Source organism: Mobula birostris, chromosome 26, assembly GCF_030028105.1.
Source record: "Mobula birostris isolate sMobBir1 chromosome 26, sMobBir1.hap1, whole genome shotgun sequence".
NCBI classification, from domain to species: Eukaryota; Metazoa; Chordata; class Chondrichthyes; order Myliobatiformes; family Myliobatidae; genus Mobula; species Mobula birostris.
Window position 1 is genome coordinate 48,681,437 of NC_092395.1, and position 24,615 is coordinate 48,706,051.

The 24,615-nt window shown below is 40.0% G+C and overlaps 1 protein-coding gene across 10 annotated transcripts in view; it reads right to left on the reverse strand.

Annotated features, from left to right (window-relative positions):
* eps15l1a (epidermal growth factor receptor pathway substrate 15-like 1a) overlaps window positions 1–24,615 on the reverse strand; it is a 475,482-nt gene that overhangs the window by 34,877 nt on the left and 415,990 nt on the right. For 7 of the 10 annotated variants that reach the window (XM_072244311.1, XM_072244309.1, XM_072244310.1 and 4 more), the window contains one exon: window positions 4,130–4,335. The exons of 2 other annotated variants lie outside the window; for them this stretch is intronic. In XM_072244311.1, the coding sequence (XP_072100412.1) occupies window positions 4,130–4,335 (206 nt within the window). The remainder of the gene's footprint in view (window positions 1–4,129; window positions 4,336–24,615) is intronic. One more of the 10 variants, XM_072244315.1, reaches the window with a different exon arrangement.

A 24,615-nucleotide genomic window follows, 5' to 3' on the forward strand; every position in this document is an offset into this window, starting at 1 on the left:
CTTCCAAGAAAGATATCTGAATAAAACATAAATATATCACTGATGCACTCAACTTGGAAGGGAAGTGGAGATAGTGGGAGAGCTTAGTAAACAGGTATGGATATGCAATCTATATGGACACAAAGGAGGAGAGGGCTACACCCTCAAGAGAGTGAGGCAAACATGAACCTGCAAGCAAGGACGAGTTGCACAAATCTACAAGTGAGGGAGTGGGCGCTAAACCTGTAGAATGTTGGCCATTGAGATTGTGGGGAACAGCAGTGTTAACTAGCATGAAAGGGAAGGGACAGCAAGTCTACAAGGATGTGAGAACAGATAGGAACTCTGTTCCTGGGGAAATACCTGCAGCTGGAAAACATTCTCCTCCCACTGCCCTCAGGTTAACAAACAGAATGTAAACTGATCTATCTTAATACCTTCTGAACTAAACAATGTGCTAGAATTCCACTTTTTGTGTTTTTTCACTCAAGGACATCAAAATATCTTTCCACGTTTCCTTCAGAGTATGTTTACCATTCATTAAAATATCGCAAGTCTTTATGCAACATCTTTTTAATTACAAGCCATTAATCTGCTTGCAAACTCAACTGCATATTTAAATGTATCACATTTAAAATTCATGAATGCCTATTACTGCACTTCTAGTATCATCACAGTGGAAGTCAGATTGTATCTCAAGTAGCTGAATATGTGGACATAGCAACAGCTATGAATCATGACTGTTTTTAGTAGCAAAGTTGAAGACCTGTGTATCAATCCTCTTAAAACTGTTTCAACTTTGAAACTGGCATCATCCTAACTGATATGAAACATTGCCTGGAAGTACCTGCCACAGCTATAAATTGTAACCTAACTGGCCTAATTTATAGAATGGCAAGGCATAAGATCAGACAATTAAACCCATAGGTGATCCGCTCATTCCAGAGACCTCATCCTGTTATGTTATTGACATAACTGATCTAGTCCAGCTACTGCTTAATGTAGATTGCTATAAAGTTAAAATAAGAGATTCGAATGATGAAGGTCAGATAAAGACGGTGGAACATTTCTTGCAAATGGCAATTATACCATGTGACACAAAAATTGGATACCATTGCTCAGCCCAAAGATAGATACTGTGAATTGAGAAAGGTTAATGAAGTAACATATTTAGTGACAATTCCCACCCTTGATAGTGATACAGAAGACAAGTATTCAATAACTGAAGATGGAAAGGATAAATGTTGTAATCAGAAACCCAAAGGAGTGACACCCTGGGTTACAAGGATTGTTCTCTTTTAATTATAACTGCTTTCCTCTGTGTCAGTTACAATCAAAATAACTTTCCAAGTTATTCCTTGATTTTGTAAGCGTTTCTCCTTGGTTACTTAGTTATATGATGCTACTTCCATTTTAAAAAAACTATTCCCAATTTTGCTCCCTTCCCCACCACTTTGACAATTAACTTGCACTGTTTCAAGATGGTGTATCTGTTGGATTTAAACTCACTTGATAGTATGTTGATGACTCCTTCTATCACTGTTGATGATTTTTAAAAAGCCAGTATGACAAGGGGTGGAAAGTTAAATTTTTCCTTTATTTATGCACACTTACACATATTGAGGCAGGATTTATCTAGGCTAGTGGGAAACCACATGCAGCCAAGATTCATAGCATTCACTATTGAGGGCTGACTTGATAAATATATGTAAGATCATTAAGGCATATATTTAACATCAAAGGTAAGATTTTAAAAGGACATCAGAAAACCTTCTTCACAATCACTTGGAAAGCCATTTGGCCTTTGGTTGTAATTAACACACTGGAAATCAGTTATAATTATAAGAGAGCAATCCTCATAGCACAGGGTATCGCTCCCAAGAGTTTCTAAGAACAGTTTGCCTTTCCATCCCTTGATGATTTGCCCTCTGTATCATGATCGAGGGTGGGAGTTGCCACTAAATAAGTTACTGCAATAATCTATCACAATTCACAGTATCTATCTTTGGGCTAAGCATTGGTGCCCAAATCTTGTGTCACATGGGTATAATTGCCATTTGCAATAAGTGTTCTAACCATTTTTATCTTAAGTAGGGTGCTGCATATTTGGAATAAACTGCTAGAAATATGCGGTCAAGGCAGGCACATTAGCAAGATTTAAAAGCAATCTAGATAAATACATGTATAGGAGAAGTTGGGAAGGCCATGGATGTGTTGGACCAAAGTACCTGCTTCTGTGCTGTATGACTTTATGACTCTACGCCCCTAAAGTTAGCTATATTTCTTCACTTTTTCTCTTCATAACATTTAGTAATTGATACTTTAGATCATATTACAAACAATATTAAAAGAACATAACAAATAGAAGCAAGAGTAGGCTGTTTGCCTCTTACACATGCTTCTCCATTTAATATCATGGCTGAAGTTTTGCCCTGATGCCAGTTTCTTGCAATAATCCCATAACATGTAATTGCCAATATCTAAAACATTAACCACACCCCTTTAAAAATACTAATTACATAGTTTAATTACCATTTGGGTCAATAAATTGCTTGCAGTTTCAGTCCAGAACGGCCAGCATCTTAATTTGAGACTGTAATTTGTGGTTTTAGGTAAGTCAACTGGGAAAAACATCATCCTTACATTTATCCTCTCTCAAGCCTATTAAGAATTATAGATGTCCAAATGCAATCAGCTCTCAATGTTCTGAGCTCAAGTCTGGGTCCAGTCTGATTAATATCTCTGTTTCCCAATATATATCCTTAATATATCCATGTATATCCTTAATCTTAATATAGGCCCAAGTATATTTCCATTTTTGAGAGCTGAAGAGGCACCAGACAAATTAACTGATAATTAAACAGGCCTTCTTTTTCAAATCAGACTATAAGTTCATCAATCTAATGATATACTGTTTATTTTCTTCTCTTCCTTTTGATAGTTCATTGACATGTAACTCAACAACGGATCAAAAAATTATCTTTGGGTCTATATCCTGGCACTCCCTAATGAACGGCACTGTTAAGAGTACCTTCATTAGAAGGACTGGTGGCAGATAATCATCGCCTCCTTGAAAGCCAGTTATAGATCCTGTAGATAAACAATAGTAAACACTCTACTTTTGGAAATAGAGGTGAAGCACATCAAAGAAAGGATACCTTGGGCTAGAAGGTGAACTTAAGAAAACAAGCACAGATTCTAAATGAGGGATGGAGAACTACAATGACAAAGCTACAGATTCTTACAGAAACTCATGCATACAGCCTTATTACAGAAGAAATATAACCTGCTCACACCTGCTGATGTTTTCGGTTGGTTATGTTCACTTCACTAATTGCAGAAGTACATTCACTAGCTTTAAATATAAGCAGAGAGGATACTGATGCACATCAAGTTCATAAGTAATACACTCAGGACTGAGAGCTGAGTAGTGATACCGTTGGCACAGGTTAATAAAAATCCCAATTTATTATCAATGCCTTGCATGCACCAGATTAAGTATTACTACAAGCAACTGCACTGAAGCACAATCAGATCAGTTGTCTCAAGTTGTGTATGGTAAAGAAATGGAGGGGGGGTTTGAGGAGTGGGAGAGAGAGCAGCAAAGAATAGAGAGGACAAGAAAGAAATGTTAACATCCAGCCACCAACCAAATATGAGTTGGCCAAAGGCCTTAGTGACATACCTACCCTGGTTGAAATTTATTAACGACACATATCACCGAAATAAACACTTCAAACCAGTTTATGACAGCAACATTAACAGTCATCACATCCAGTTCAATTCTGGCTGGAATTATTCAACCTCTTGCCAATCATTGGTTGTCAATGATTACTGTATTATTTTTTGTCATTATGTCCAGCTTGTTAATTTTATTTTTGAAGAGGTTGCTTGCTGTCATTATAAGGTTGGCCACTGGTTCAATCTTTTTTTCCCTTTACATTAGACAGAAAGCGAGAAAGGGGCAAAAGATATTGAGTAGATCAGTATTATTATGGAAAAATGGCTAGCATGATTTCCACGAGAATGGTAAGTGAAGCTGGTGAGGCGTCCAGTTGTAGGCTTTAGTAGAATGATCCTACTAGCAGAGTGGGTAAGGGTATTGGGAGGGAGTGATTGTGGACAGAGAGTATCACTGATCTCAACTTACAGAGCTGAAGTCTGCAAAACCCAAAGAAGAGTCTTTAGAAGTTTTACTTGAGGAAGAAGGCGTGAAGGGATCTTTACCGCTGAATGGGTCACCGAGCCCCTTTTTACTTTGAAACTGGTCACCGTCATAAGCGCCAAAGGGCTGGAAAGGATCGTGGGACTTGACAGAGTCGGCCGAGCCAGGCCTGTTTACAAGGGTACTTTTACCTGGAAAGTTTAGAAAGAAAAGCATTATTTCCTACCAGGAGGTAAAGTCAGCCTTTAATCTTTCACCAAAGGCACTTAGTTATATCGTATCTCTTTTGTTAATCTTCTGTGATGTCTTATTGACAAGACTTTAGAGTTCTGCTAGGATATTGTGGATGAGTAATTCAAAAGCCAGGCCTCTGCTAGATGAAGTGCATTACACTGCCGTTACACTATATAGACTGAAATTCAAAACTCCTTCCCTGCTGTGCCCCCAATATCAAGGACATACTTGTTACCAGCCTGCTTCCACATATGTTTTGGTCAGTGAATCTGACTGTCAATGCATTTTGGTCGATGACTCTGGAGGTATTTAAATGACTGTTTCCAATGATGCATAAAATGCAACTGGAAGATACCGGGGAAAAAATGAAGACAATTACATTAGCTGAAAGGGTTTGGAAACACACTGTAAAACTGAAAACAGGGCATGGTGCATGTTGGTGATAAAACTGATTCTGATTCTGGTGTTGCTTAGTAAAATGGTGGCAAAGAGGTTAATCTGTGTTTCAAAACAGAATCACAGGACGTGTTATTCTTTATCCAAACATAGCTGAAAAAGGTGCTTGAACTTAGCTGAAAATATGCCGACATTTGAATTCTGATTTTCTCCAAGCGAAGTTTATGATTCCAGGTAAAAATGATGTAACAATATTTTGAGAACAGCAACATCATGTGATTTTACAAATAAGACCTTAAAAGAAGAGCAGAATTAGTCCATTTGGCCCATCAAGTCTGCTCCACCATTTCATCATGGCTGATCTACTTTCCCTCTCAACTTCATTCTCCTGCCTTCTCCCCATAACCTTTCATGCCCTGACTAATCAAGAACCTATCAACCTCCATCTTAAACACACCCAATGCAACAAATTCCACAGATTCACCATGCTCTGGCTAAAGAAATTCATCATCTATGTTTTAAATGGTTGTCACTCTATTTTGAGGCTGTGCCCACTGCTCCTAGACTCGCTCACTATAGAAAACATCCATTCCACATCCACTCTATCTAGGCCTTCAGTATTCAATAGGTTTCAAAGAGATCCCATCTCATTCTTCTAAATTCCAGCAAGTACAGACCCAGAGCCATCAAATGTTCCTCATAAGATCACACTTTCATTCTCAGAACCAAATGTAACCAAAGATAAAGTTTAGTGATGGCAATTAAATAAAGGGAGTAACGGTGGTGGGAGGGGCAAGATCTATAACCATCTCTTCTACTATCAGTCAGGCTGTGAATTCCATCCTTTAGGAGCCAGGGTAAATGGTGACTAGGCATTTCAATTTGAGGATTGAAAGCACTAAGGGTATCTAATTAGACAATGTTAAGAATTAAAATTTGCAGCAGCAGAATAATTATACTTAGGCAAGGGAATTGACTATTTTCATTCTCCATGAACATAGAAGTTAGAGTTAACATGATAGAGGTAAAAGAGGATGGGCATTTTCAAACTGATTGAAGCTAACATCACAAACAACAGGAATTCTGCAGATGCTGGAAATTCAAGCAACACACATCAAAGTTGCTGGTGAACGCAGCAGGCCAGGCAGCATCTCTAGGAAGAGGTGCAGTCGACGTTTCAGGCCGAGACCCTTCGTCAGGACTAACTGAAGGAAGAGTGAGTAAGGGACGAGTCCTGACGAAGGGACTCGGCCTGAAACCTCAACTGTACCTCTTCCTAGAGATGCTGCCTGGCCTGCTGCGTTCACCAGCAACTTTGATGTGTGTTGCTTGAATTTCCAGCATCTGCAGAATTCCTGTTGTTTGCGAATATATATAGACCGCAAGGATTCGTACAGGAAAAGTAGGGTTGAAATCAGAGATGACTTTAAAGTTCTCTTACTTTGACTCATACTGCCATTGTGCTAAGGGATGACATGTCACAGAATTTGTCCAGGAAAGTGAATGGAATATACTCATCCTCAGGAGAGATTGCATAGATTCGTTTGTCTGGAGCCGAGGGGTGACCTCATCAAGGTTTGTAATATTATTCAGTGTTTAGATAGGGGAGATAGTCTCAGTCTTTTTTGTGAGGTTAGGAAGTCTAAAATTATAGGGCATGGAGTTAAGGTGAGAGGGGAAAGATTTAAAGGGTATTCAAAGGACAAAGTTTTCACACAGATTTGGTGGGTATATGGAATGAGCTACAAAAGGTGATGATGTGGAGGAGTACAATTACAATGTTTAAAAGACATTTGGATAAGTAAATGGATAGAAGGGTTTAGAGGGATATAGACCAAATGCGGACAGAAAGGATTGGCATAGATAGGCCTCTTGGTTGGCGTGGACAAATTGGGCCAAGGGTCTCCTCTGTACTGTATAAATCAATCTATGAATAGCTAAGCCTTCTGTTTAAAACCAAAGATGAAAACACAGAATACTATCGTACAATAATCAGCATGACACATTAATATCTGTGTGGCCAGAAGCTCATTCAGAAGAGGTTACATGAAAGTCCTACATACAAAGGAAATGCAATGCAGTTGTTCATGTATCACTCTTGTACATATCTGTGTTAGTTAAAGCAAAGTTTTGATGAAGCCATGAGGGAAGTTTGTGAGGCTGTGGCAAGCAAGTTCCTTGAAATAATCCCAGGCACTTCTGATACTTTTAGAAATGAACAGAGGCAAATAACATGAACCTACTCCCTCTAATGACTCAAAGTTTATCCTTGCACTTCAGTGGAAGGAACAAGAAGGTCCAAGGTCCAAAGCAGCAGAAGGTTCCTTGTGGAAAGTGGAGGAAAGAGGTCCCTGCACTTGAAAGTCCTAGAGGGCCTGAGCAAAGTTGGTGCCCTGACATGAAGCTCTGCCGTTGAATAGCCTGCTGATATTCACTTTCAAGGTTTGAAGTATTAACTGTACCATATCAAGTCAGTATCTTACAAAGGTAAATACTATGCACATTTAAAGTTTCTATGGTATCACACTATTATGACCGTTGCATAGGAATGAAGGACCCATTCATTTCAATAGCTTCTTTGATGATGCTTTGTCAGGAGTGACTCATTTGAGGCAAACTCTCAAATAAAGGTAATATGAAGCAAACCAAAACCCAGAAAGTAAATTAACGGTTTTTGAAACCTTCAATTCTGTCAATGGTGACCAAGCCATGGAAATAATCCCCCATTTGCATCTGCAATAAACTCCTGCTTAATTGAGTCAGTTTGGAGTGGAAAAAAAAGCTGAAAGTCAATAAACTTTTACACAGTCACCAAATAGAAGTCTTTCAGTGAGGCAAAATGCAGTTGAGAGAACCCCTAAAAAGTCATTTTAAAAATCAGTTATCTTCATCCACTGAGAGGAGGAATATGTGTTCCGGGTTCCTCTGGAACTCCATCAATGGTGAATTGGAACATTGATGCAGGATTAAAATAATCATGGCTTGATATCACAGAGAAATACAACTAACAGAAATTTTAACATTTTGCTTTGTTAGTGCATGAAGGAAGAATCCTGAAACTCCAATTGTGGATCTGTTCTTAGTAGACTGCATACGCTGAAAGTAGCAGTAAACATTGAATAAATTCTTTAATACATAGCATATTTGTAGATCAGAAAAGAATCATTGCTATTTCCTTAGTAAATGAAAGCAGCAGGCTGAGGGTTATATGGCATTATAGTACCTACTGTAACGTGCTATAAAGCCGCAGAAGTTTCAGAATCTCATTGTGAAAGTAGTTAAAAACTGCTTCTTTTGAACTGTGCATAAACACACTAGAAATGTAAGTTGAAGGATTTTAAAACATATTTTAGCATTTGAACATTTTTAAACACAATTGATTGAAAATGGAAATATTAATTATTCAAAATGAGAGAGAACATTTCTGTTAAGATTCTGATTTTGTTCAGTTACCCACAGTTTAGTAGGTGCCCATGAAGAGTCATACAGGAGAGTTTATTAGCTCATAGGAAAATCATGATAAATATGTGCTTTACATGCACGCACTATCTTTCAATTTCAGAGAATGACTGACAACTTTTAGATCAATTATTAAAAACTGTTCAAAGCAAATTTTCTAACAATTAGCTATTAATACTCTCCAGTCATTTAGAGAAAGTTATCCAGGGTTGTAATATTATATATAAATCTTTAATGCAAATGTTTAATTCTTTAAACTCAGTTCACAGCTGCAATTATCTACTAGTAGTTGGTGGTTAAATACTGCTGACTTTCCAAATGGCTTGGCAAGTTTAAAATTATTTAGTAATTCTAAGTTGGGATAAACATCTCTTGATTGTCTTCTTACTCTTGAACATTATTCGATAGTTCTAGTAGGCAGTGCAGATGTCAGGACATTTGGTACGTGGGAAACACTATGCCACCTCAAGTACTTCCTGTCAAAATTCATACATAAAAATGCATCCATTAATTTGCACACCCACAATGAATCAATGGTTTGAAAACAAGATGAGGAAAACAAAAGAAAGTCAGCTGATTTGGGGAAAATTTGCCTTATGGAAAAGGAAATCAAATCACAGCTTTAGAACAATAAATCCTATAATATTAAGTACAGGCATACAAGTAGCAGCATGGAGAGGAAATTAGCTAATTTGGCTAACACAGAGCAATAATGAAAGGTTGCTTTCAAAATGGAGGGAAATGTACAGTGAAGTTCTTCAGAGACCAGTACTAAAACTATTGTTTTTCTCTACCTGGACTAGATAAACAGTATACAACTCCTAAATCAGCATAACGTAAAGCATGGAAACATAACTGTGAAGACAATAGAAACAGACCTCAAGGAGATTTAAACAGATTTGTAGAATGGATGGTGATGCAGAGAAATGTGAACTGTTACAATTTGGTAGAAAGACTGAGGGAAAAAGCATCTTTGCAAAGTTTGTTGGCAGTGGTACAGTAGGTTGAGAAACCATACAGGGTCCGGTATTTATAAATAGAAGGATAGAAGGCAAGAGTAAGGAAACTATGACAAACCTTAATTAAACACTCAGTCAGCCATAATTGGCATACTGTACCCTGTTGCAGGTGCCACATTTCAAAAAGATGGAAAAGCTCTAGAGAGGATGTAAAAGAGCTTGATGCAAATGACCCAAGGATGCTGGACTTAAATGTATAGACTACAGCAACTGCAGTTGTTCTTGTACAAGGAAGTTGACAGAATATCAGAGATATGAAAAATCATTAAGAGCATTTACAGAGCAGATAGAACTTAGAACAGTACAGCACACTATAGGCCCTTCAGTCCAGAATGCTATGCCGACCCTTTAATCTACTCTAAGATCTAATCCTTCCCTCCTGCATAGCACTCCATTTTTCTATCATCCATATGCCTATCTAAGACTCTCTTAAACATCACTAATGTATCTACCTCTACCACCACCTCTGGCAGCATGCTCCACACACCTACCACTTTCTGTATAAAATACCTACCTCTAACATCCCCCTATACTTTCCTCCAAACACTTTAAAGTTATGACCCTTCATATTAGTCATTTCCACCTTAATTAAAAAGTCCCTGGTTGTCCACCCCACCTCTTATCATTCATCTTGTACACTTCTATCATCTCTCATCCTCCTTCTCTCTGAAGAGAAAAACCCTAGCTCACCAAACCTAGCCTCATAAGACATGCTCTCTAATACAGGTAGTATCCTGGTAAATCTCCTCTGCACTCTCACTAAAACTTCCTCATCCTTCCACTAATGAGGAGACCAGAAACAAACACACTACTCTACGCTTAGTCTAACTGGAGTTTTACAGAGCTGCAACTTTACCTCACAGTTCTTGAATTCATTCCCCTGACTAATGAAAGCCATACACATCATACACTTGCTTAATCACACTATCAACTTGTAATGCAGCTTTGAGAGATCTATGCTTGTGGACTCCATGATCCTTCAGTTCCTCCACATGGCCAAGAATCCTGCCATTAACCCTGTATTCTGCCTTCAAGTTGACCTTCCAAAGTGAATCACTTCACACTTTTCCAGATTGAACTCCACCTGCCACTTCTCACCCCAGCTCTGAATCTTATCAATGTCCCAAACAACCTTCTATACTATAATAACACCACCAACCTTCGTATCATCTGTAAATTTATGAACCAATCCTTCCACTTCCTCATTCAAGTCATTTATGAAAATCACAAAGAGCATGGGTCCCAGACTAGATCCCTGTGGAACATCACTGAAGATCCAGCCAGGATGCGCTCATCTGCTACCACCTCTGTGGGCAAACAAATTCTGAATCTATGCAGCCAAGTTTTCCTAGATCCCATGCCTCCTAACTTTCTGAATGGGAACCTAACTAAAATCCATAGACCACACACATAAAAGTTGCTGGTGAACGTAGCAGGCCAGGCAGCATCTCCAGGAAGAGGTGCAGTCGACGTTTCAGGCCGAGACTCTTCGTCAGGACTAACCATAGACCACATCCACTTCTCTATCTTCAAAGTGCTTTGTCACATCTTCAAGGAATTCAATCAGACTTGTAAGGCATGACCTACTCCTCACAAAGTCACGTTGACTATTTGTAATAAGACCATGCTTCTCCGAAATGCTGATAAGTTCTGTCTCTAAGAATCCTCTCCAATAATTTTCCCACCATTGACATTAGCCTCACTGGTCTATAATTTCCAGGGTGATTCCTCTTCCCTTTCTTGAACAAAGGAATAACATTTGCCACCCTCCAATCTTTTATTTCTACTCCTGTCACCAGTGAGGATGCAAAGATCATCGCCAATGGGCAACAGTTTCTTCCCTCGCTTCCTGTAGTAATCCTGTCCAGTTGTGGGGTCTCATCTATCCTAATACTTCATTTTTTTTTACAAATGATAGAGATAATTTTTTTCCACATTGGTGGCAGTAAGTCAAGACTAGAGTGCATAGAATTAAAGTGATTAGCAAAAGATCCTTAAGTTTTTACACAGCAAACAATTAGCTCCAGAATGCACTGCCAAGAGGATTAGTTGATTCAATTGTGGTATTCTGAAGGAAGCTGGCCAAATATCAGGGAGAAAGGAATATGCAACCCCAGTTAGAGGGAGGGGAGAAGCTGGACTATTTGTTATGCTTTAACATAAAGCCTGCAAGGACTCAACAGGCTGAACAGCTTTCTTCTATTGTGTTACCAGTCCCTAATTCTGCACACCCATATAACATTTAAAATTAATTCTCAATTATTTATACACTAGACGTTAAAGGAGCATTAACACAAACAACTTTTTCAGAGTTTTAGAGTTGAGATTGCAATCAGATCAACCATGATCTCATCAAATGACAGAGCAGGCTTGAAGGGTGGAGTGGCCTGTTCCTGCTTCTCATTTGCACATTTATAAGTAACCTAAGAGGCCGTAACTGTTAACATGTGAATGTGTAATTTCTCCAAAATATAAACCAATTTTTAAAAAAATAGGAACACGTACTTAATTAAAATTTAAGGTTATGAGAGATATAGATATGAGAGGTATATAGCTGATACCTTTTTTGCACCATTCTCCGTAAACTCTAGAGACTGTATGCGTGAAAATCCCAGGAGATCAGCAGTCTCTGAAGTACTCAAATCACTCCGTCTGGCACCAACAATCATTCCACAGTCAAAGTCACTTCGATCACATTCCTTTCCCATTCTGATGTTTGGCCTGAACAACTGAAGCTCTTGACCATGTCTGCATACTTTTATGCATTGAGTTGCTGCCACAGGATTGGCTGATTAGACACTTGTATTAACGGGCAGTGTACCTAATGAAGTGGCCACTATATGTACATTACTATGTCAAGAAACGTGGATTTGAATAACTGGAAGGTAGTGGATTGCCCATGCACCAGTTGCCTGTTTTTTTCTTGCGTGGATTTGGAAAGATGCTGTTGCAGTAACCTAAGCAGAGTAACTATACTGCATTGTGTAGATAACACACAGAAGTCATGGTATAAGTGAATCTTTGGGGCATGGGTCAGATGCCAATCAAGCTGGCTATTTAATCCGGTTTCTTAATCTTTGCTGAAGTTTCATCCTTCCAAGTCAGTACCGAGTATTCTATCATGCTGCTGATCTTAGGATGAAGCCAAGATGGATCATCCACTTGGACTATCCAGCCAAACATGATTTCAAATATTTCATTTTTGGTTGGCACTCACATTGGTTTTCTACTTTTTGTTCCAAATAGATAGTTCTACATTTCCTTTTAATCATACTCCATTTTCCATCTTTTATTTACTCAATCTGTCCGTAATACATTGCAGAATTGTTGTCTCTCTCTCTCTGGTTTTATCATTCCCTCCAACTCCACACCCCCTCCTTTGCCTTGTTGGCAAACCTGGATACAAAACAGTTGGTATCTTTATCATAGTCATTAAGATAGTTTGCAAACAGACAAGGGCAAAGTACTGATGCCTGAGTTAACCCACTTAATACAGCCTGCCAACTAGAAAATGTTCTGAGTATCTGCCTCTTAAATATTTTTCATACATGCTAATTCGTAAAGAACCCAATACCTTCTATCTGGTGTAGAAACCTTTTATAAAGGAGCATGTCCCCAAAGGACTGCAATAAACTTGATTAAGTTTTATACTTCATAAAATCTCATTGACCCTGTATAATAATGTTTTGCTTTCCACAGTTGACAACCAGTGATAGGCTAAATGACCTGTAGGCCCCCATTTACTCCCCTCTGCTTTTCTTGAACTGTGCCACTTTATTACTGGCCAGGGTCTTATCAAAACTTAAGGAATTTTAGAAGATTGAAACCATTCTGTCTACTATTATGCATGCACTTGGTTTAGAACCTCAAGATTCAGGCAATCAAAATCAGGCCATTTGTCAGTCATCAGCCCAATTAGTATGCACAATATTTTTTTATCCAATGAAGGTCATTGTGGTGATCCACAGGATCATTTTCTCTGTACACCGAATGTACTGTTGTAATGTCACTCAGAATAGTGATCCACTTTGGGTCTCTAGTGTCACCGTGAAAACAACATGATAAGCAACATGAATGCAATTAGCATGTTGATGTTGGGAATACAGGTGTCCCCCGCTTTACGGAAGTTCGCTTTACGCCACTTCGCTTTTATGAAAGACCTACATTAGTATGTTTTCGCTAACCGAAAGAAATCCGAAGAGGGTTTTCGCTTTTACGGAAAAAGGCGCCCGCTTTAAACTTGTGTTTACCCCGAGAAAGACTACCATGACCATGAGGCCTTGTGCGGGCAGGTGTGTGTGCATGCCTGTACGTGCCGATTCTTTTCTACAAATCGGTTTTTGGCTAAATCTTCCTGATTCTGATAAGTGAAACTACACTGTACATACATTATTTCTACTTTATATAGTCAACGTATTTATCATATCATTCCTGCTTTTACTATATGTTCGTAATATTTTAGGTTTTATGTGCTATTTGGTGGGTTATTTTTTGGGTCTGGGAATGCTCAAAAATTTTTCCCATATAAACTAATGGTAATTGCTTCTTCGCTTTACACCATTTCGGCTTACGAAAGGTTTCATAGGAATGCTCTACTTTTGGATAGCGGGGGAAACCTGTAATGCTCTGGTGGAAAATCTGAGGAAAGACATTCTTGCCATAGAGGGAGTACAAAGAAGGTTCACCAGATTGATTCCTGGGATGGCAGGACTTTCATATGACGAAAGACTGGATCGACTATGCTTATACTCGTTGGAATTTAGAAGATTGAGGGGGGATCTTAGTGAAACGTATAAAATCTTAAAGGGATTGGACAGGCTAGATGCAGGAAGATTGCTCCCAGTGTTGGGGAAGTCCAGAACGAGGGGTCACAGTTTGAGGATAAAGGGGAAGCCTTTTAGGACCGAGTTTAGGAAAAACTTCTTCACACACAGAGTGGTGAATCTGTGGAATTCTCTGCCTCAGGAAACAGTTGAGGCCAGTTCATTGGCTATATTTAAGAGGGAGTTAGATATGGCCCTTGTGGCTAAAGGGATTGGGGGAATGGAGAGGAGGCAGGTACAGGGTTCTGAGTTGGATGATCAGCCATGATCATATTGAATGGCGGTGCAGGCTCGAAGGGCCGAATGGCCTACTCCTGCACCTATTTTCTATGTTTCTATGTTTCTAAAATGTCAACAACATTTTGCTTAAGGTGCTGGTGGATTTGGAGAATTTTACAAATTTTTAGCATGAGCTTTTGCCCTGGGTTTTAGTCTTCATCTTCAGCTACACTGTCTCAGATGGTCAAGTTTGGTACCGATATGAAAGCAGTCTTCTGAGGTAAGAATCTCATGTTTTCCAAAGTCCCATTATTTACCTTTATTGCCAGCGGACAGCACTGAAATGTGGAGCCAGGTTGTAAGTTTGTTTTGCTATACGACATGTAATACTCTTTCTCCTATAAACTTCAGTGCCTCATCTGAAATGGAGGCAATTCAAGCAGAGGTTTCCCAATTGTCCTGTAGATAAGCTTCACTTCCAGCAGGAAACATCAAAGGCGAGATGCAAAGAGAAACTTTAGGAAAAAAAACACAGCTTGGCACTGGTCAGCTTGTTAAAATCATGCCCATTATATCTCTAGATGGACTGAATTCACACAGCAATTTGGGGAGCAGTTCTTTAGCCATTAGAAGACAACAACGGAGGAAAGCCCTGGTGATATCCTCCTCTGTAGCCAACATCAGAGAGACCCCTCTATCGATTATGCATATGAATGTTTTCTTTATTAAAGATGACTATATTTAGGGCATCACTGAGATCCCCTGGCATGTCTTCTCGGATGTGGAAGACAAGCCTGTGAAATTGTTAACTGAAATTTCTACTAAATTTTAGAACATCAGGTAATTTTAGAATGAGTTAAGACCATGAATTCCCAGCTCTAATTTCTGGTTTAAGTCAGGTTAATCCCTTAGATCGATAACATTAGTGGCAGCAAATCTTGTTTCAGTCTTCCTGATTTTGAAGACAGAGGGCAACTACAGTTGAGTTTGAAAATCTGTAGCTCAACTATCTGATTTTGTGGACTGCTTAGGTAAGTATTTTTACAACGATTGGACAAGTTCAAAGAACATTCAGCACTCATGGAAATATAGTATACCACACTGCAAAACAGCACTCCAGGCAAGGAAGTGAGAAAGGAGATGGAAGAAATAGGAAAAGAAGTGAGAAGAACTAAATGCCAACACTACTAGAGAACTGTTTCTGAGATTGGTCCAACATTTGTTTGTGATTAAAAATGTAAGACTCGTGGATAATGAATAATTGAGAATTAACTACACCTGCAGGTATATTGCCAAATATTTATTGACCAATATAAACACAGTGAGAGCCCAACTTGGCTGTTCACCAGCTGTTAATGCAACATCTATGTGCTAACAATCTGGTTTAAATGTACAGTATTGTGTCACAGCCCAGCTGAATTTAATGGGGTGGTTCATGAGCTTTGATTATGACTAATGCATTTTCAGATCAACATTTCATAGCTCTTTTTAAAAAAATCCTGTTCTTTGTAAGTTGAATAGGAATCAGCCACTACCAGTCACCCACAAACACCAACCATATCTTGGCTGACACACAACCCACCTTCAAAAATATCAAGGAGAAAACCACTTATTGTCAAATAAAAACTCTTTGTGCAAATACAGCACCTAAGACTATTTTAATTAATTGTGGTGTATTTCAACTTGCTTTTTGTGAAGAACTGTCTCAAAGGTATTCAGAGTGCTGATACAACTTTGAAGGAAAAGAGAAAGAAAACAAGAAAGATACAAATGATTCAGATTGCAAATATTTGTGTACATGGGTGTTTTATCACCCTTTGGTCTGATAAAAAAGATAACACAATGATAAGCTGTGAAGCATGGTGTCAGCCTCCTTTTTACTGACAGTGTTTATCAGAAAGCACTGCTGAGCTTGTTCCCATGATGAAACAATTATTATTTGTGCCAAGAAATACATTTCAAAATTTGCTGTGTCTTGCATACATTACACTGGTACAGCATATATTACACTGGTCGTGAAGAAAAAGGCAGAGTGAAATGTAGTGAAATGTAGTAAAATGCAAGTAAAAGATCAGTAAGACAAGTTGGGCAATGGAAGATTTGCAAATGGGGAGACAGAAACATGAATATTGGAATTCTGGAATGGCTGAGGAGCAAGGGAGAGTAAGAAGTGACAAAGGAATTGATTAACAAGAGCATTCTGAAGAATTCAGAAAGGGTAACATGAAGGAAAGCCAGCAGGACTTACACTAAAGCAAAAACGTAAGATTAAAAGTAACTCACCCAGCCAGACTATTTCCTTGCTTGTTGAAAGAAGCCATTATTGCTGCATCACAGGCCCAAGAACTAAAGCAGTATTCTCTTTAACATACTGACTCTTAATAAAAGTGGGTTTGTGGGCGATATTAGCTATTTTACACCACATTCAATCCCCAAAATCCAAACCAATCTGTTCTTAAGCTCACAAAAAAAGATACAATGCAGGAGGCCATTCAGCCCAGTGTCCTTGTTGGTCAAAGAGAAGCTACCCAGCCTAATCCCACCATCTAACATTGGCCTATAGTCCTGCATGACACAGCTTTTCAAAAACATAACTAGGAGGGTTTTTTAGGTTCTTTCAGCCTTGCTGCCAGTGAGTTTCTGAACCCTACCAGCAACTGAGTGAAAATGTTTTTTGTCATTTTCCTTTTAATCCTACTAAACTTATACCCTTTGGTTTTGGATAGAAATATTTTAGGGGGTCTGGATCAAACAAAAGCAGATGAGATTAGCTTGAATAGACATTATGGTTGGCATGGGCAAGTTGTCCTGAAGGTTCTTTTCCTATGCTGTGTAACTGATTCAATTTTGACCATCTTGGCAAGGAAAAATCTTATTTATTCATTCTGACACCCCCATGATTTTTTACATCCTAATAATATCTCTCTTCGGTCCCAAACAAAAACAACCTACTTTCTTCACAGCTACAATTTTATAGTGCTAGCAAGGTCTCACATCTCATCTACACTCTCCAGAACAATCACACCTTTCCTGTAAAGCTGATGACCATAACTTTATGCAGTGGCCCAACCAGAGTTAAGTATAGTCCTTGCTTCCTGCTTTTACTGTCATATTTGCCACTCTCCCTTCAATTCCATGTGGGACCACATCAAAACCCTTTCTAAATTCTATACAAACCAGATCAAAAACGCTGTCCTCATTGACCCTCCATGTTATCTTCCCAAATAATTCTATTAAATTAGTCATGTATATGATGTTCTTTTAACAAACCCATGCTGAGGGTCCCCAAATAAACTGTGCTTTTATATTTGGCCCCTTAGAATGGATTTATAATTTGCTAATTATAGCCTGTAAGTCCTTGTAATTAAGTAACTATGCAATATCGCCAATCTTTCATTCATCTGGCTCCACTTCAGTAAGCACAGAAGATAGAAAGATTGCAGTCAGAGCACTGCAATTCCTTTTTAGCAAATGTTCCAGATTCCTCGGTTTTGTTTAATTTGAAGGCATGTGCAGGTGTTGGACAAGAATGGTATCTTTCAGGGAAAGTAAGTGAAATTTTCATAGAATTTTTTCATGATGGTATTTTCAATCTACTTTTAGAGAAAACACATTATAAGATTGTAGGAGTGAAAGGGGCAATACAGAAATATAAAAATAAAAACAAGTTTCATCAGTTAACTTTGTTGAAACATGGCAGTTATTTGAAAATATTTACCATAACCACTAACATGGAAAAAAATTGTTTCTTGCAGTCTTAGCTGAAATATTCATATTTAGTGCATGTACCCAAATACCCTGAAAAGCCACAGCATTGGTATTGGTACACCAAAACCACAAGTGCAAGGGCCTCAGGTTTTATACAGAAAAACATTTTGAAAAGGCATTAGATGATGTCCCAGACTTCAAAGAAATCAAAATTATGACCTGCTCAGTTAGAAGTAGCAAAGGCAGCTTATTGTGGACAGATTCTCCTCTCTCTCCACCAAGAACACTGTCTTCCCTCCCTCCATCCTCACTTCACCGGGAACACAGCCCTCCCTCCATCCTCACTACACCGAGGGCACTACCTGTCCCTCCTTCCACCTCACTATAAAGAGCTTATTGTCTCAGAAGATTTAATTCAGAAAGTTAGCACCTGTGTCCTCACAAAGTACAGTCTAAATTACCCAGTACCAGAATAGCCCTCTAAGACAGCACACATTCATCAGAGTACAATGGTGCTAGAAAGTTTGCGAATCCTTTAGAATTTTCACTATTTCTGCATAAATATAATCAAAAATGTGATCAGATCTTCAAGTAAGTCCTAAAACTAGATAAAGAAAACTCTTTGCTTCCAATAACTGGTGTGACCTCCACCACCCCCGTTTGTACAGCAACAACCTTAACCAAATGTTTCCAGTAACTGCTGATCAGTCCTGCACATCAATTCGGAAGAATTTTAGGTCACTCCTCCATACAAAACTACCTCAACTCTGGTACGTTGCTGGGCTTCCTTGCATGAACTGCTTGCTTCAAGTCCTTTCATAACATTTCTATATGATTAAGGTCAGGACTTTGACTTGGCCATTCCAAAATGTGAAATTTCTTCTGCTTTAACCATTCTTTGGTAGACTGACTTGTGTGTTTAGGGTTGTTTTCTTGCTGCATGGCCCACTTTCTCTTGAGCTTCAGTTCACAGATGGATATCCTGACATTTTCCTGTAGAATTTGCTAGTACAATTGAGAATTCATAGTTCTATCAATAAGGGCAGCAAAGCAGGCCCAAACCATGACACTACCACCACCATGTTTCACAGACAGGGTGAGGCTCTTATACTGGAATGCAATGTTTGCTTTTCGCCAAACATAACGTTTCTCATTTAAGCCAAAAAATTCTATTTTGAACTCATCCATCCACAGAACATTCTTTCAATAGCCTTCTGGCTTATCCACATGGTCTTTAGCAAACTTTAGATGGGCAGTAATGTTCTTCTTGGAGAACAGTGGCCTTCTCCTTGCAAACCTGCCATTGATGTTCAGTGTTTGCCTGATGGAAGACTCATGAACACTGACATTAGCCAACGCAAGAGAGGTCTATAGCTCTTTAGATGTTACCCTGTGGTTCTTCCTGACATCCTGGAATATTACACACCATCTGTGATTTTTGTTGGTTGACCAATCCTGGGTTAAATTTCTTCCATTTGTACACCATCTGCCTGACTGTGGATTGGCAGAGCCCAAACTCTTTAGTTGGCTATGTGCAGAACCAAAGGAAATGGTCGGCTATATGCGGAACCAAAGGAAATGGGGGAGATCTTAAATAGGTTTTTTGCGTCTGTATTTACTAAGGAAACTGGCATGAAGTCTATGAAATTAAGAGAAACAAGTAATGAGATCATGGAAACTGTACAGATTGAAAAGGAGGAGGTGATTGCTGTCTTGAGGAAAATTAAAGTGGATAAGTCCCCTGGACCTGACAGGGTATTCCCTCGGACCTTGAAGGAGACTAGTGTTGAAATTGCAGGGGCCCTGGCAGAAATATTTAAAATGTCGCTGTCTACAGGTGAGGTGCCGGAGGATTGGAGAGTGGCTCATGTTGTTCCGTTGTTTAAAAAAGGATCGAAAAGTAATCCGGGAAATTATAGGCCGGTAAGTTTAACATCGGTAGTAAGTAAGTTATTGGAGGAAGTACTAAGAGACAGAATCTACAAGTATTTGGATAGACAGGGACTTATTAGGGAGAGTCAACATGGCCTTGTGTGTGGTAGGTCATGTTTGACCAATCTATTCGAGTTTTTCAAGGAGGTTACCAGGAAAGTGGATGAAGGGAAGGCAGTGGATATTGTCTACATGGACTTCAGTAAGGCCTTTGACAAGGTCCCGCATGGGAGGTTAGTTAGGAAAATTCAGTTGCTAGGTATACATGGAGAGGTGGTAAATTGGATTAGACATTGGCTCAATGGAAGAAGCCAAAGAGTGGTAGTAGAGAATTGCTTCTCCGGGTGGTGGCCTGTGACTAGTGGTGTGCCACAGGGATCAGTGCTGGGTCCATTGTTATTTGTCATCTATATCAATGATCTGGATGATAATGTGGTCAATTGGATCAGCAAATTTGCTGATGATATAGAGATTGGAGGTGTAGTAGACAGTGAGGAAGGTTTACAGAGCCTGCAGAGGGACTTGGACCAGCTGGAAAAATGGGCTGAAAAGTGGCAGATGGAGTTTAATACAGACAAGTGTGAGGTATTGCACGTTGGAAGGACAAACCAAGGTAGAACTTACAGGGTTAAGGGTAAGGCACTGAGGAGTGCAGTAGAACAGAGGGATCAGGGAATACAGATACAAAATTCCCTAAAAGTGGTGTCACAGGTAGATAAGGTCGTAAAGAGAGCTTTTGGTACATTGGCCTTTATTAATCAAAGTATTGAGTATAAGAGCTGGAATGTTATGATGAGGTTGTATAAGGCATTGGTGAGGCCGAATCTGGAGTATTGTGTTCAGTTTTGGTCACTAAATTACAGGAAGGATAAAAATAAGGTTGAAAGAGTGCAGAGAAGGTTTACAAGGATGTTGCCGGGACTTGAGAAACTCAGTTACAGAGAAAGGTTGAACAGGTTAGGACTTTATTCCCTGGAGTGTAGAAGAATGAGGGGAGATTTGATAGAGGTATATAAAATTATGATGGGTATAGATAGAGTGAATGCAAGCAGGCTTTTTCCACTGAGGCAAGGGGAGAAAAAAACCAGAGGACATGGGTTAAGGGTGAGGGGGGAAAAGTTTAAAGGGAACATTAGGGGGGGCTTCTTCGCACAGAGAGTGGTGGGAGTATGGAATGAGCTGCCAGACGAGGTGGTAAATGCGGGTTCTTTTTTAACATTTAAGAATAAATTGGACAGATACATGGATGGGATGTGTATGGAGGGATATGGTCCGTGTGCAGGTCAGTGGGACTAGGCAGAAAATGATTCGGCACAGCCAAGAAGGGCCAAAAGGCCTGTTTCTGTGCTGTAGTTTTTCTGTGGTTTCTAAATAGTTTTGTATCCTTCTCCAGCCTGGTGACCATTAACAACCTTTTTTCTGAGATCCTCAGAAATCTCCTTTGATTGAGGGATGCCGCGCTTCCAAAAGCCTGTGCGGTGAAGATCAGACTTTAATAGTGAAGCAACACACATAAAAGTTGCTGGTGAATGCAGCAGGCCAGGCAGCATCTCTAGGAAGAGGTACAGTCGACGTTTCAGGCCGAGACCCTTCGTCAGGACTAACTGAAGGAAGAGTGAGTAAGAGATTTGAAAGTGGGAGGGGGAGGGGGAGATCCAAAATGATAGGAGAAGACAGGAGGGGGAGGGATGGAACCAAGAGCTGGACAGGTGATTGGCAAAGGGGATATGAGAGGATCATGGGACAGGAGGTCCGGGAAGAAAGACAAGGGGGGGGGGAACCCAGAGGATGGGCAAGAGGTATATTCAGAGGGACAGAGGGAGAAAAAGGAGAGTGAGAGAAAGAATGTGTGCATAAAAGTAAGTAACAGATGGGGTACGAGGGGGAGGTGGGGCCTTAGCGGAAGTTCAAGAAGTCGATGTTCATGCCATCAGGTTGGAGGCTACCCAGACGGAATATAAGGTGTTGTTCCTCCAACCTGAGTGTGGCTTCATCTTTACAGTAGAGGAGGCCGTGGATAGACATGTCAGAATGGGAATGGGAATGGGATGTGGAATTAAAATGTGTGGCCACTGGGAGATCCTGCTTTCTCTGGTGGACAGAGCGTAGATGTTCAGCAAAGCGGTCTCCCAGTCTGCATCAGGTCTCGCCAATATATAAAAGGTCACATCGGAAGCACCGGACGCAGTATATCACCCCAGTCGACTCACAGGTGAAGTGTTGCCTCAACTGGAAGGACTGTTTGGGGCCCTGAATGGTGGTAAGGGAGGAAGTGTAAGGGCATGTGTAGCACTTGTTCCGCTTACACGGATAAGTGACAGGAGGGAGATCAGTGGGGAGGGATGGGGGGGACGAATGGACAAGGGAGTTGTGTAGGGAGCGATCCCTGCGGAATGCAGAGAGAGGGGGGAGGGAAAGATGTGCTTAGTGGTGGGATCCCGTTGGAGGTGGCGGAAGTTACGGAGAATAATACGTTGGACCCAGAGGCTGGTGGGGTGGTAGGTGAGGACCAGGGGAACCCTATTCCTAGTGGGGTGGCGGGAGGATGGAGTGAGAGCAGATGTACGTGAAATGGGGGAGATGCGTTTAAGAGCAGAGTTGATAGTGGAGTAAGGGAAGCCCCTTTCTTTAAAAAATGAAGACATTTCTCTCGTCCTAGAACGAAAAGCCTCATCTTGAGAGCAGATGCGGCGGAGATGGAGGAATTGCGAGAAGGGGATGGCGTTTTTGCAAGAGACAGGGTGAGGAGAGGAATAGTCCAGATAGCTGTGAGAGTCAGTAGGCTTATAGTAGACATCAGTGGATAAGCTGTCTCCAGAGACAGAGACAGAAAGATCTAGAAAGGGGAGGGAGGTGTCGGAAATAGACCAGGTAAACTTGAGGGCAGGGTGAAAGTTGGAGGCAAAGTTAATAAAGTCAACGAGTTCTGCATGCGTGCAGGAAGCAGCGCCAATGCAGTCGTCGATGTAGCGAAGGAAAAGTGGGGGACAGATACCAGAATAGGCACGGAACATAGATTGTTCCACAAACCCAACAAAAAGGCAGGCATAGCTAGGACCCATACGGGTGCCCATAGCTACACCTTTAGTTTGGAGGAAGTGGGAGGAGCCAAAGGAGAAATTATTAAGAGTAAGGACTAATTCCGATAGACGGAGCAGAGTGGTGGTAGAGGGGAACTGATTAGGTCTGGAATCCAAAAAGAAGCGTAGAGCTTTGAGACCTTCCTGATGGGGGATGGAAATATATAAGGACTGGACATCCATGGTGAAAATAAAGTGAATAGTGAAGACCCAGGTTTACGTTCATTAAATAGGGCAGGGTCTCTCACACTCATGCCTGATTGTCATCCTATTGACTGAAACACCTGACTCTAATTTCCCTTTTAAATGAACTGATAATCCTAAAGGTTCACATATTTTTTCCCAGAAATACATTTTTTCCTCAATGAACAAATGAACAAGTATAATGTTTTTTGTGTTATTTATTTAATTGGGTTCTCTATCTAGTTTTAGGACTTATGTGAAGATCTAATCACATTTTAGGCCATATTTACGCAGAAATAGAGAAAATTCTGTAGGGTTTACAATCTTTCTAGCACCATTGTATATTGTAAGTAACCATTAGAGTTAGAGGGGTGCCTAGTACTAAGTAGCTCTACGCTACTCACAACACCAGCTGGCAAATTTCGCATCTCCTTTCAATAATTTCTCCCTCCACTTGCAAAAGCTCAGGTGAACTAACAATCCAGCAAACAATCTTTTACTACTATGCTGCAGGTAGCACAAGGTTATTGACTTAACTTTGTACAAAATCATCGTGTCAAAAGTTTGCTAACTTTTCCTTCGGTCTTCATCTCTCCCCAACCTTTTTCCTATGTCTCCCATTAACTTCTCCACTACCCTTAGGTTGATTTGAAAGAGACCCACATCAGTTTCATGGGCCATCCATTTGATGTGAAAGTGACATGAGATGTCAAATGATCATTCTTTGATCAACCTGTCACTTACAAATAATCACTTCCAAATGAATGTACATCATCAAGTTTTCTACCCTCATTAACTCTCCATCTTCAAACTTCTTTCCCTGACCAAAGTCTCTATGCTTGCTGTTTCACATTACTCCAAAAAGCTAACAATAGGTAACGACATACTTCTCATTCAACACCTTTCCATGTTGCCACTGTCCTCAGAATCAGACTTATTATCACTGACATAAACTCAGCGGGCACTTTATTAGGTACCTCCCTCTACCTAATAAAGTAGCAACTGAGCACGTTTGTGGTCTTCTGCTGCTGTAGTCTATCCACCTCAAGGTTCAACATGTGCATACAGAGATGTGTTGTATAACTACTGATGAGACTCTAAGCCAGGAGATACAACAACAAAGCTGGAACACAAAATAAACCTTTATATAATGCATCCCAAAGCATGACTATTTAAACTGTTTACCCAAGAACAACCAAGACGTTGTTCGGAACAACACAGAGTCAATGACACAATGGACAGAGTCCATAGGAGTGAAGCAAAACAGTATCAACTGCATGAACCCTGTACAGATTACAGAGGAGGAGGTATTTACTGTCTTCAGGCAACTTAGAGTGGATAAATCCCCAGCACCTGACAAGGTGTTCCCTCAGGCCCTGCAGGAGGCAAGTGCAGAAACTGAAAGGGCCTTAGCAGAG